Source organism: Girardinichthys multiradiatus, chromosome 14 (assembly GCF_021462225.1).
Source record: "Girardinichthys multiradiatus isolate DD_20200921_A chromosome 14, DD_fGirMul_XY1, whole genome shotgun sequence".
Classification (NCBI taxonomy): domain Eukaryota; kingdom Metazoa; phylum Chordata; class Actinopteri; order Cyprinodontiformes; family Goodeidae; genus Girardinichthys; species Girardinichthys multiradiatus.
Window position 1 is genome coordinate 41,639,496 of NC_061807.1, and position 14,652 is coordinate 41,654,147.

Below are 14,652 nucleotides of genomic sequence, written 5' to 3' on the forward strand. Positions count from 1 at the left end.
GGAGGAGGTCAGCTGTAGACAAGAGAAGCAGATAACATGACCCAAATATGTTACTTTATGACACAACCGGTTGGAATTGAAATCCATAACAGATTCTGTCTTTATGAAAGGATTTTTACTCAGTTCTGCAGTTACAGTGAGGTAACTCTCAGCTGCTCGATTATGAAGATCATTTCCAGGGAAGGAGTCAGTTTGCAATAATCTATTTCGTACTACTTTTAAAGGGCACATTACGGGAGGTGTGCTCTGGGGATCAGAAAGGGTGTGGGTTGTAGTTGTGACCCTGTTTATCCATATTCATATGTGCTTCTGCATAGGGAGGGATTTTTTTAAGCACTTGCTTATCTTTGTGGTCAGGCCGCTGAGTGCTGGGGGAACCATCGTCTCGACTGCTTAGCGGGAGGACAGGAGGAACAGTATCTTCACTGTTGTATTTTTCGCAAGAACACCCAACTTCTGGACTGCTAATGTATGAAATTTAGAAGGTAAATAGCATTTTTATATTAGTCAATTTAATTGAGACAAGGACACATATTCACCTTCCGTCACTTAAGGGCATGTGCTTAGTACTTTACATGTGGTCATTCCACAACTTAAAGCATTTCACAGTATTTGAATTAGAAAAAAAAACATTTAAAGATTAGAGCTTTAGAGATTAGAGAATACTCTTCTTCAGACAACCACTTTCAGCTGATCCAATATGAAAATTTAAAATCAGGTTTTCCGCTTAACTGTTATTTTCAGCCAGCTGCAATCGTCTGAGAAGGGGGTCCCTTCCAATCAGATCCAGCGGGACACAGCCTCAGAGTCAGCCAATCCAGGTCACGGCATCAAATTTGTGAACTATTTTACCCAGTTCTTTTGTTAACAGCCCGAGGCAAGAAGCTGGAGTCAGTCTGAAGTTCCCAAAACCCAAAGCTTAATTTATCAGACACAGTTAATAACCATTAAATAACTAATATAAGTTTAAACACAGTTAATCACAAAAAGTCAATTCCAACAGTTTCCATTCACTGACAGCTGGAGTTATGTCTTGAAGACCCACCTCCAGCCGTCAGCGTCGTGCACTGTGCTTCTATTAACCGTTACTGTGTTATGGTTTAGCGTAAGCCTAAAAAAGATTTCAATTGCAGACTATAAAAATAAACACTCACCACAACTGTGTCCTCCAACTGTGATTTCAACCAAAGCCACAGTGTTCAGTGGCCATTGTGGTCCTTAGTATTTTTGTAGTCACTCTTGAGTTTTTTGAGTTTTTCCCCGCTCTGTGGTGTGGAATAAAATTCGTGGCTTGTCATTCTCTCTGCTACCTCTGCGAACACTTTCTCATGCCGCTGACGTGCCCCATTTGTGTGTACTATTCCTTTTTGTCAACTAATTAGAGATTAATAATAAGGTCAAATATGAAGAACATCTCAAGACAAATAGATCAAAAAGACAGAGAAACACCACCTGGGCTAAATATGTTTACTTGAATGCAAAGAAAGCTGATGAAATGTTTACTTTTTTGGATTACATAAGAAACAGCTTTATTGCCAAGTTTGTTCACACAAACAATCCCCCAGTTAGTCGTGGCAGATGGCCGCTCACACTGAGGCTGGTTCTGCTGGAGGCTTTTCATGTTTAAAGGGAGTTTTCCTCTTCATTGTTGCTACATGCATGCTCAGTATGAGGGATTGCTGCAAAGTCAATACAAAGCGACTGTCCACTGTCTCTACATGCTCATCCGGGAGGAGTGAATGCTGCAAGTCAATGACTCGATGCAGTTTAGATAGAAAAACTGTTTTGTAAATTGGCCCTATATAAATAAAACTGAATTGAATGGAACAAGGAATTTGACTCTGGTACACTTTGCTCTCAGTGAAGATTTTTCATTATTGTTTTTCAAATATAAATAAGCAGAAATAAAAAATAACCTTTAAATGTACATATATACACAAGAGACTTTACAACAGAAGATAATGTGAGATAAGTCCAAGTATGCACGGTGCTGTTCTAGAACTCTGGCTGTCAAGTGTTCATCATAGAAACAGCCTCTGTGGTGGATGGTTTCAGCAGACAGCACTCTGTAGCGCCACCTGAAGGTAAAAGCCTAAACAGTTTGTGTGCAGGGTGTGTGGGGTCTGCAGAAATTTTAGATGCCCTTTTTCTGATCCTAAACATGTATAAGTCCTGGATGGAGGGAAGGTCACCCCTGATTATTCTCTCTGCAGACCTGATTATTCGTTGCAGTCTGGACCTGTCCTGTTTGGTGGATGAACCAAACCACACTGAGATGGATGAAGACAGGACACACTGGATTATGGCAGTGTAGAGGATGAGCAGCAGCTCCTGTGGAAGGTTGTACTTCTTGAGTTGACACAGGAAGTCCAGTCTCTGCTGGGCCTCCTTCCGAACATTGTCTATGTGTGAGGACCATCTCAGGTTTTGAGAAATGCTGGTTCCTAGGAACTGGAAGTGGTCCACAGCAGATACAGTGTTGTTGAGTATGGTGAGGAGGGTGTGTGTGGGCGCTGTTCTCCAAAAGTCCACCATAATCTCCACAGTCTTAAGTGGGTTGAGTTCAAAATGACTCTGACCACCCCAGTGCACTACCCAATCCACCTCCTATGTAGACTGATCACTGTCCTGGATCAGACCAGTGACAGTGGTGTCATCGGCAAACTTCAGTAGTTTCACAGATGGGTCCGTTGAGGGGCAGTTATTTGTGTAGAGGGAGAAGAGGAGTGGGGAAAGAAAACACCCCTGGGGGGCGCCAGTGCTGATGCTCCCCAGTCTCACCTGATGCTGCTCAGGAAACTGGTGATCTACTGACAAGTGGAGCCCAAGACCTTGAGCTTGGTGAGCTTCTGGTGGAGGATGTCTCAGCTGATGGTGTTGAAGGCCGAGCTGAAGTCCATAAACAGGATCCTGGGGTACATCCCTGGGTGGTTGAGGTGTTGCAAGATGAAGTATAGTCTCAAGTTGACTACACCATCTGCCGACCTGTTTCCCCAGTAAGCAAACCACAGGGGGGGGAAACAGGGGGTCTGTGATGTCCTTCAGCTGCTTCAACATCAGTTGCTCAAAAGATTTCATGACCACAGACGTCAGGGCTACAGGCCTGTAGTCATTTAATCCTGTGATGATGTGTTTCTTGGGCACCGGGATGATGGTGGATTGTTTGAAGCAGGAGGGAACCTCACACAGCTCCAGTAACATGTTGAAGATCTCAGTGAAGATGGGTGTCAGCTGGTCGGCGCAGGCTTTCAGGTATGATGGAGAGACATTATCGGGTCCTGAGGCCTTTCTAGTTTTCAAGTGCTGAAAGAACCTATTTACATCTTCCTCGGGGATCCTTAGGGTCTGAAGGTAGAGATGTAGTTGGTGTATGGGAAAAATTTGTTTCTGAATCGTATGTGGAGTAGTTGGGTATAGGTGTAAACTACTGCTATTCATTCCTACAATAGAGGCCATTTAGTTGATTTTGCCAGGCGAGGAACCATTCCATACAGCGTCTTTGTCTGAGAAGCTTTTCTTAGCTGCTCTGATCTCCTTGGTCAGTATGTTCCTGGCTTGCTCATACAGGGCCCGGTCCCAACTGCCCGGTCCTCTTCCCTGTGCAACTTCCTTAGATGTGACGTGAATGAAAATGTATTCTTATTCTATGTGCAAAAGGTCTTGGTTTGCACACACGTCCTCACAGAAAATAATGTATGATTTCACCACTTTAGTGAGTTGGTTTAAATCAGTGGCGGAAGTTTCAAAAACAGTCCAATCTGTGCAGTCAAAGCAGGCCTATAACATCTGCTTTGACTCATCAGTCCACTTTTTAACAGTCCGAACCACAGGTTTGGAAGCTTTAAATTTCTGCCAGTGGGTTGTGATGAGATGATCAGAGTCCCAAAGCAGCTCTGGTGACAGCATGGTATGCATCCTTTAGAGTTGTATAGCAGTGGTCCAGAGTGTTTTTATCCCTGGTGGGACACGTAATGTGTTGTCTATAATCAGAATATTAATATTATTGATTACCAATGTTAGCGCAGTGCTGCAAAATGCGTAAAGCCTAATTATTTTTACAATATGTGTGTGCTCCTTAGGCTGTGACAAACTAATTTCAGACATGCTGTTAACCACTTGACTGATTTCCTGACTAGACGTTTTTCTGATAAAGTGTTCTCACACATAGCTAGCAGCACCAGGGGAAACCACCAATGCGTCTACTCTACATGCAGTCAAAAACTGAAGCAGGACCTACAGGTCCTTCTCAAAAAATTAGCATATTGCGATAAAGTTCATTATTTTCTATAATGTAATGATGAAAATTTAATATTCATATATTTTAGATTCATTGCACACTAACTGAAATATTTCAGGTCCTTTATTGTCTTAATACGGATGATTTTGGCATACAGCTCATGAAAACCCAAAATTCCTATCTCACAAAATTAGCATATTTCATCCGACCAATAAAAGAAAAGTGTTTTTAATACAAAAAACGTCAACCTTCAAATAATCATGTACAGTTATGCACTCAATACTTGGTCGGGAATCCTTTTGCAGAAATGACTGCTTCAATGCGGCGTGGCATGGAGGCAATCAGCCTGTGGCACTGCTGAGGTCTTATGGAGGCCCAGGATGCTTCGATAGCGGCCTTTAGCTCATCCAGAGTGTTGGGTCTTGAGTCTCTCAACGTTCTCTTCACAATATCCCACAGATTCTCTATAGGGTTTAGGTCAGGAGAGTTGGCAGGCCAATTGAGCACAGTGATACCATGGTCAGTAAACCATTTACCAGTGGTTTTGGCACTGTGAGCAGGTGCCAGGTCGTGCTGAAAAATGAAATCTTCATCTCCATAAAGCTTTTCAGCAGATGGAAGCATGAAGTGCTCCAAAATCTCCTGATAGCTAGCTGCATTGACCCTGCCCTTGATAAAACACAGTGGACCAACACCAGCAGCTGACACAGCACCCCAGACCATCACTGACTGTGGGTACTTGACACTGGACTTCTGGCATTTTGGCATTTCCTTCTCCCCAGTCTTCCTCCAGAATCTGGCACCTTGATTTCCGAATGACATGCAGAATTTGCTTTCATCCGAAAAAAGTACTTTGGACCACTGAGCAACAGTCCAGTGCTGCTTCTCTGTAGCCCAGGTCTGGGGAATGCGGCACCTGTAGCCCATTTCCTGCACACGCCTGTGCACGGTGGCTCTGGATGTTTCTACTCCAGACTCAGTCCACTGCTTCCGCAGGTCCCCCAAGGTCTGGAATCGGCCCTTCTCCACAATCTTCTTCAAGGTCCGGTCACCTCTTCTCGTTGTGCAGCGTTTTCTGCCACACTTTTTCCTTCCCACAGACTTCCCACTGAGGTGCCTTGATACAGCACTCTGGGAACAGCCTATTCGTTCAGAAATTTCTTTCTGTGTCTTACCCTCTTGCTTGAGGGTGTCAACAGTGGCCTTCTGGACAGCAGTCAGGTCGGCAGTCTTGCCCATGATTGGGGTTTTGAGTGATGAACCAGGCTGGGAGTCTTAAAGGCCTCAGGAATCTTTTGCAGGTGTTTAGAGTTAACTCGTTGATTCAGATGATTAGGTTCATAGCTCATTTAGAGACCCTTTTAATGATATGCTAATTTTGTGAGATAGGAATTTTGGGTTTTCATTAGCTGTATGCCAAAATCATCCGTATTAAGACAATAAAAGACCTGAAATATTTCAGTTAGTGTGAAATGTATCTAAAATATATGAATGTTAAATTTTCATCATGACATTATGGAAAATAATGAACTTTATCACAATATGCTAATTTTTTGAGAAGGACCTGTAAATATTTGTCAATGCTATACCACAAGCCACAAAACTGTTTTATTCTATGTGAACTGAAACAATAAGCAGCAAAAATAGTAAAGGAAAAAGGAACTGTAAAAGAGGACTGTTGCTTTTTTTAAACTTGGGGGTTGGGGTTTGACATCAAGCTGAGGTGGCATTGTAGGCATTCATCTATTTTAAAAGGGACATATCATGGAAAATCCACTTTTTTAGCCAATAAATACATTTTGTTGTATACTTGGAGTCTATAGGAGTCAGGAAAAGTTGAATTTAGTCTCTCCAGATGCAGCGTAGATACCTTTATATCCTGTTTGGGTCGTATTTTTTAATTCGTTCAGTTTTCTCTAGTCTCTGTTTTTTTAAACTGTTACATCACATTATGCTGTGGTAAACAAAGTCATGCACTGCCGGCTGAACAGTTCACCATTTTCATTTCTCGTTGCGATTTTGTAGTCCAAGCTCAAGTATGCCGAAGCTGCAAGTGGATAAGTGGTCGGTTGTTGGGTGGATTTGGCGAAAGACTCTGATTAAGGTTAGTTCCTTCTGTCTATGGAAACGATGGACACAGCAAAGCGATAACCTGCAAATAACGCTAAAATGACAAACTTTATTTTAGATGTGAATTTCTTATGTGTTGATATAATATCCTGGCTACTGTTTTGATAGCAGTAGCATCATGATTTCTGCTTACGTCAGTGCTGTGTGCTCGCCTTTAGCTCCTTGAGGATTGCATGTTTTGAATAGTATTATTACATAAACAATTTTGCATTGTGTTGCCATTTTTGTCTTGCTTCTGCGCCAATAGATATTTGTATCACTGCTATCAAACTACAAAAATAACCAAATGGGATGGATCGGTATGCTCTTTGAGCTGGAGGGGGCAGGGATATTTACAAGTAACTACCCTTTTCAGTGGGAAACTTTACCGTAACGAAGGTTCTCACGTCTTTTTTTTAAGAATGTTGATAGAAAAAAAGAAGGTTGGAGGTACAGTCAGTATAACCTTTTGTGCTTTTTTCTTTTAACAGTGTCCTGTCCTGGCAGAGTAGCGCTCAGAATTGTTGTCTAAGTGCCAAGAAAAAGCCCAACAGATTTACTTTCACAAGTGGAGCATTACAGCTAACATTTTAAAGCTCTGCTTGATATTTATAAAACTGTATTACAGATTGCTTTGGGATTATTTCGATTGTAACGGACACAGAGACAAAAACAAAAATGAAAAAATAAGAAGCAAGAAAGAGAGAGAGTGGAGCAAAAATAAAAAAGGGAGAGGAGAAAAGAATGGAGGAGAGAAAGAAGGATGAAAAGATTACAAGAGAACACCATTCTTGCTTCTACAACTGCAGAGACATTCATATTACCAGGTTTTTTACCAAAAAGTACACGGTACTTATGAATGCAAGATGTATTTAGTGGTAAATGTGGCTCAATATGGAACATATGTGTATCTGTTAACACCTGAGTGCTTGTGTATACAAGGTTTCTCCATAAAGATATGCAATAGTGAGTGTGAGGAGCCACAGACCTGTCCCCCTGGACCTGGGAGAGATACGGAGGAGATCCAAGCCATAGACATCTAAAGGCCCCCAAGAGCACGGGAACCCTAAGAGAACCATCACCAGGACTACTGCAACCACCCCAGAGAAGAGCAGGGGAGAGTCCCAGGGGAACCACCTAGGAGCTACAGTGCAGAAACCCCAGGGAGTTGCAGCGACGAGCCCATAGGCCCTGATGGAAGCCGTCTACGCCCAAGCAGATCCAGCCATGTGTCCCGAGACCCCGGGACATATCACTCCCCAAGCAGAGGCCCGTCAGAGCCCAGGGGTCCAAGCCCTGGCAAGCAGCCACCAGGAGTGAGCCGGCACACACCAAATCACCCAGCCCCGGATACCGAGAACCACAAGTACCCCAGTGGGCAGAGAGACCAACCCCTGTCATGTAGTGTGGCAGGAAGGAAATAGGCCCCACATTTAATGGGGGGCCTAAACTTATCCAGGAGAGGGAGCAGTCCAAGACCTAACCTGGCACAGAAAACAGGCACACACAATCACAATCACACGTTCCCACTCTCATGCGCACACATAAAAACACTCACAGCCACGCACCCAACATAAAGACAAACAACAATGGACGTCGTACACTCACTCACACTCCCCATATAATACTCTATACTCCCAGGTCCAAGCGCCAATACCTCATAGGGACAACTAGCCCCCAGACCCAGGAGGTGGTCCCCTTCCCTTCGAGGGTGGAGACAGGCAGACTGCCCCAGCACCAACCCAGACTAGTGCCAGCCCGCCCAATAAATTGAAAAATTGACCAACCAAAGTTTGGTCAATAAGCAGAACAGCATGGGTACCAAACTGATTTGAAAAGATCTGGCACATCTACAACAGCACAAAAAGGTGGGTGTACAGTTGCATGATACCATTACACAATGTCCCTACCACTGTTTGTGTACATATGTTGGCATTAAGGGCAGTCATCCATCCAATGGTCAAATTTATCATAGATATACAGAGTGTGATTGCCATCTATATAAATTATACTCCTGATCAAATTCTCAAGACCAAGGAAGAATCAAATGTTTAGATTGTTAGCTTTAAAAAGTTAGTCTGCCCTTAAATCTGGCTTTCATGTCATGTTCTTTCAGGCATTTAGACTGTCATGACAAAGGCAAGAGTCTTGAGCTGTACAATTAAAGTCTCTTGTAGAGCTCCATTTCTTTACTGATTGGATGCAGTATGAAAGTCATGAGACAAAAAGTCATATGTAGGCCCAAAAATACTTTCGGCTTGTCTGAGCTGGAGTATCTGGTTGGGTGCCCATAAAGACACAAGTAGATTCCTTACCTAAATTAAGGCACTTATTGATGCTGGTTGCAGCCCAATAACAATAAAACAGCATTTGTATGAAAAGGCTTAATGGTGGACAAAAAACTGGCCACCATTAAGACACCACAACATACAAGGAGATCTCTCTGGTGATGTTTTCTGCACAGCACATTGGACTTTTTGGATCATTATACATATTGTCCTGTACTAAATATCACTGAAAATGTTTGGAGGTGAATGACTAGGTAGGTTTAGTAAAACAGATGTCAGTGCTAGACTGTGGATGCCTACATTGAAGCCATCTTCACTACATAGAGCACCACGTCAGGGCGACAGGTCTGTGGTCATTTAACCACGTGATGGTGTGTTTCTTGAGGACCAGGATGATGGTGAAATGTTTGAAGCACGTGGGAACCTTACACAGCTCCAGAGGCATGCTGAAGATATGAAGATGGGGACCAGGTTGCCAGCACAGGCTCTCAGGCATGAGGGGGATGTTTTGATGCCAATATAGCCTATCTTAAGTCCAGACAGAGGGTCTGAGGGGAGGGCGGTGGTTGGTGTCAGATGAAGATTCTGATCAAGTTGGGGGGATGGTCTCATCTAGGCAGCAAGGTTTTTCTAACCATTCCAAGCTAAAGCTGGGTCATTATCTGAGAAGTTTTTTTTAGCTTCTTGCTGTAACTTCTCCTAGCTACCCTGATCTCTTTGGTCAGTTTGTTCCTGGTCTGCTTAGACAGGGACCGGTCCCCACTGTTGTAAGCCTCTTCCTCAGATTTGAAGTAAACTATGGTTTACTGTTGCTGAAAGGCCTTGGTCTGTACACATGTCCTCGCAAAGACAGATGTATGATGTCACAGCTTCAGTAAAGTGTATTAGATCAGAAGCTAAGCTTTAAACAAACATGGCCCTTCACAACATTCTGCAGCACCTGGACTCCCCTGGAACCTACACCAAGATCCTGTTTGTGGACTTCAGCTCTGCTTTCAATACCATCATCCCGGCCCTGCTGAGCATGCCCGACTCCACCTGCAGGTGGATCACAGGCTTCCTGAAAGACAGAAAGCAGCACATGATGCTGGGAACACACATCTCTGATCCCAGGACCATCAGCATCGGTTCCCCTCAAGGCTGTGCTCTTTCCCTTCTGCTCCTTTCCCTGTACACCAAAAGCTGCACCTCCAGTCACCAGTCTGTTAGGCTCCCATTTGCGGATGACACCACCCTCAATGGGGTCATCTCTGGGGGGGGGGTTAGTCTGCCTACAGGTGGGAGATTGGTCATCAGGTGACCTGGTGCAGCCAGAACAGTCAAGTGCTCAATGCCCTGTGTGACTCTCCAGTCACCATTGTGGACTCCTTTCGCTCCCTGAGAACTCAAGTGGGAGCTGGACATCACCTCCCTCACCAAGAAGGCTCAGCAGAGAATGTTCTTCCTACGGCAACTGAAGAAGTTCAGCCTGCCAAAGACAATGATGGTGCACTTCTATTCAGCTATCATTGAGTCTATCCTCACCTCCTCCATCACCATCTGGTACGCTGCTGCCACCATCAGGAACAAGGGCAGGCTGCAGCGTATCATTTGCTGTGCAGAGAGAGTGAATGGCTGAAATCTTCCTTCTCTTCAGGAACTGCATGCCTCCAGGACTGAGGGTCGAGCACAAAACAATGCAGCTGACCCCTCCCACCCTGGACACTGTTTCAGGCTCTTCCCTCTGGCATGAGGCTACGGTTCATCAAAACCAAAACCTCACCACAAAAATAGCTTCTTCCTGTCTAGCCTCATTAACAAGGCCCTGGTCCCCCACTGAAACTTCCCCCTTGCAAATAATATGAATATCTCAGCACATGTAAATAATATTTCAGTCAGTCAGTCAGTCATTTTCTACCGCTTATTCCATAGTGGGTCGCAGGTGCCTATCTCCAGCAGTCTATGGGTGAGAGGCAGGGTACACCCTGGACAAGTCACCAGTCCATCACAGGGCAACACACAAACAACCATGCACACACCTAAGGGCAATTTAGAGTGACCAATTAACCTAACAGACATGTCTTTGGACTGTGGGAGGAAGCCGGAGTACCCGGTGAGAACCCACGCATGCACAGGGAGAACATGCAAACTCCATGCAGAAAGACCCTCAGTTGGGATTTGAACCCAGGACCTTCTTGCTGCAAGGCAACAGTGCTACCAACTGTGCCACTGTGCAGCCCACAATTCTATATTGTTGTTAATGTATATTTTTTAATATTTGCCATGGTGTTCTTTCTCTACAAAAAGTTGCAATAATTCTTTTTTATTCTCACAACATTCCTATGCAACTTGTTTTTGTTTTTAAATTGATTTATGTCAACTGTATGTTTGTCTATGTGTAGCACCTTACCACCAGAGCAAATCCGTATAGATTGGAACAAGAAGCAGACAGTGATCAGAAAGTCACAGCACTGGTCATGTATATGACAACAACCACATAATGTATTTTGATTGCAGAATGTTAGGGGCATAACTCATAAAAAAAATGTTGTAGCACTTTGTTCCAACACAAAAAACATTTAAAATTCTATGTTGAATGTGCAATTGCCTGTGCCACACTACCTTTAGTATAAAGTAGTTGAGATTAACCGATGTGATTATTAATAGTTTTCTGACATATAAATAGTTTTTTTTTTCTGATTGCTGTTCAAATTAAAGGTTTCTAAATTTATTTCATTCAGGAAAAACTTCAGCCTCTTTGCAAGAGGTGAAGTGTACACCACACCCCTTTCTAATAAATCCCCCTGCAGAATATGAAATGGCCAAGCTGTGACATTGCTGTATGCAGAATGAGGAGCTTCATGCAAATAACAGTTTTACTGCTCTGCAGCCACAGTAAGTAAATTGTAAAAGAATTCCACCAATCCACCATCACTATTTTATTCTTACTGGTTTGCGTTTGTCAGCTAAAGGTCAATCTCTTTGTTTCAGGTTGGATCTGTGAGTCTCAAACTGTGGAGGTCTATTCTGGTGAAAACGTCACTCTGTTTTGCTCCAACATTTCACAAACTCCAACTCAGACAGACTGGTTCAGAGTGATCAATAGAACCAAACCCAGCTGCATCTCCTCCATGTACGGTGCTGAAAGTAAAGCTTCTTACTGCGTTGGAATCCAAAATGAAAAATTTGAGATGAGTAGCAACATGACTACTGTCTTCCTTCAAATCAAACAAGTGGACCCATGGGACTCAGGGCTGTATTTCTGTGGATTTTATGTAAGGAAACATACAGTCATTGGCAGTGCAACAAAGTTAATCATTAAAGGTAAGACTGACTCTATCATCACTGTATCATCCTCACTATAACTCAGTTATTGCAAAACAATCAAATTCGACATAACCAAGCAAAAAATATAATGCATACTCACAGCTAATGAAGATTCCAATGACGAGGGGGATTCTAATAATAAAAGTAGGTTATTTCCTTATTTAACATTTGCCTGACTTTACTGCAGTAACTTAAAGGTCTACCATGTTGAATAGAGACAAAGTTAGAATTTATAAATATTTTCAGAAGAAGCTGACCAATTGACGGACCTGATACCTGGGATTTCGGGTGCTCTGAGTGTTCTTCTCTCCGTAACAGTCATTGTTCTGGTTGTAAAATATAGGAGACTTCAGACAGGTACAGTTTTTTTAAAGTATTGTACAACTTATTCTAAACTAATGGATAACTAAACAATATATGTAGTCAGTAGTTATGAATTAACCAGACTGTTCTATTCATCTTTTAGCTTCAAGGGTAAAGGTGCAGAAAGAAAGAAACAAGGTAAACTCATTACTTTAACTTAAACTGTATGATCAGATTTAAAAATGGTATTTGACTAGATAACTTGTCTGTAAATAGTTTCTCAATGTCTTTAACGTCACTTGACAGTTCTAAAATTGATAGTTGATATTAGACATTTGCAAGCAATCCAGTTCGTGCTCAAATGCTTCTTGGTCAATTTTGAGTAAAAAGGTAAAAAATATTAATTCAACTGTTGCAAATTTGACTGGATTCTTTCTTTCTTTCTTTCTTTCCTTCTTTCTTTCTTTCTTTCTGAGACAAAATTACAAGGCAAATATGATGCAACTGTAAGGAGGATGATGTACTGAACTGATTTATCCTCTATCTACATAATAACAGTGGCTCAGTTTTAACAACAAAAACAAAAACAGAATCTCAAAATCAAGATAAATAAAAAATTAACAGCCTACAAAGGGTAAGAACTAAGGAATCGGCTTCTCACAGTTTATCACCTAAATTTTGTATAACGAAAATAAAATTCAAAAATACTTTACTAATCCCAAAGGGAAATTAAAATAACTATAATAAATAAGATAAATTCATTTAGCATTGTCTTTTTATGTCAATATTGTTAGCCATTTCAAAGCACCGACGTTTTTCTACTGTTTCTTATTCTTTCCACTTTAAGTTCCATGATTAGAATTCAAATTAGCCTTTGTTGATTCTTATTTCACATAAATCACATTTTAAGTATACTGTGTGAACTATTTTTTTTTTCTTCTTAGGGTGAGCTTCAGAATCTGGACTCAGATGATTTGAAGTACGCAGCTCTGAGTTTCCAAGCGAAAACAAAAAGAAGCCGCAGGCCTGCACCACCGACCGAACTGGAGTCACATGTTGTGTATGCTGCCACCAGATAAATTCAGGAAGTAACAGGAACTGGAGCTCAGAATTAAACGCAGACGCTATCACATTAATTTAATTATGTTTTGGTCCAGTGCATCCATATGCAACATGAGTGCATGGGACAAATTAAAATAAAGTGTTTTTTACTACTTTAAAGATGTCTTTGTTTAACTTAAATTTATCTCGATCTAAACATTGATTCCTTTCTTTCTGTTAACCATAAAAGTTAGTTTTTCTTGGTGTCCCTACTTTTTTGTCAGAAAACACAGACCACTCTCAAACTGAAGGAGTCAGAAAGAGAAATTATGGTTTTTGGACTCATTCTGTAAGAGAGTAAAGTGATCTGCCGTGGGAGGAGTGAGATACACATATATTTGACAGGAAGAGACAGCACTATGTTATCTGAGAGCAGAGGTTGCACAACAGCATGTTTAAAATGTTTTGGCACAACAGTTCATTTCAGTTCAGGTAATTTATATAGCACCTATTCACATTTCGTCTCTTGGGACTTTACAAGTTATAAAAGAAATCACACAGATTCTAAGTCAAGCACATAGATTCAAATTGGTCCTTGTTATCAAGCAATGCAGTCAAATTCTGCTTATTATTCAAACTGTTTAAAAAGTTTTCAATGTAAGGAAACCCAGCAGACTGCAGAGTCAGTGTCTTGCAGCATTTACTTCTCCTGGATGAGCATGTAGGGACAGTGGAGAGTCGCTTGCATTGGCTTTGGAGCAATCCATCATACTGAGCATGCATGTAGCGACAGTGGAGAGGAAAACTGTCTTTTACCAGGAATAAACCTGAAGGAAAGAACAGAGGGGTCCAAAGTTGGATAGACCTTCTTAAAAAGTTGAGGGGGGATAACATTAACCCTTAGGGTCCCATGGACGAGTACACGCGTCGTTTTTAGGTCTGATTTGGGAGGATGTAGCAGCAAGACTCTACCTCTTTAAATTCTTTCAGTGTTTAAATTGTGGCAATAGGCCAAGTAAGACTAGAGTTGTGCTAAATTAAATTATATTTTTATTTTCGGAAAATTGTCTTGTTGATTGCAACAACAAATGGTAAAATGCGGCTATTCTGTGAACGGGATTTGGTTGCAAACATAAAAAAACAACAACATGAGACCCTGGGCAAGTTGCCAGTCCATCGCAGGGCAACACACAAACAACCAAGGACTGTGGGAGGAAGCCAGAGTAACCAGTGAGAACATGCCAACTCTATGCAGAAAGACCCCTGGCTGGGAGTTGAAACCAGGACCTTTCTGCTGCAAGGCAGCAGTGCTACCAGCTGCGCCACTGTGCAGCCCAACTGTATGTTTAGTAGTTTTTATTTTGTATG

The 14,652-nt window shown here is 42.1% G+C and overlaps 1 protein-coding gene across 3 annotated transcripts; it reads left to right on the top strand.

Moving 5' to 3' along the window:
* Positions 1 to 215: 215 nt before the first annotated feature.
* Positions 216 to 13,464, top strand: LOC124880933. 3 transcript variants are annotated; one of them, XM_047386381.1, is made up of 8 exons: positions 216 to 485; positions 6,263 to 6,341; positions 11,355 to 11,508; positions 11,605 to 11,937; positions 12,043 to 12,084; positions 12,187 to 12,297; positions 12,407 to 12,441; positions 13,188 to 13,464. In XM_047386381.1, exons 3-8 carry the CDS (start codon positions 11,427 to 11,429, stop codon positions 13,320 to 13,322), a joined length of 738 nt encoding a protein of 245 aa, XP_047242337.1. In that variant the 5' UTR covers positions 216 to 485; positions 6,263 to 6,341; positions 11,355 to 11,426; the 3' UTR covers positions 13,323 to 13,464. The 3 variants fall into 3 exon arrangements, with proteins under 3 accessions (XP_047242337.1, XP_047242338.1, XP_047242340.1); XM_047386382.1 differs by having other exon boundaries at positions 219 to 485; positions 13,194 to 13,464; XM_047386384.1 differs by having other exon boundaries at positions 223 to 485; positions 13,200 to 13,464.
* Positions 13,465 to 14,652: the final 1,188 nt, after the last annotated feature.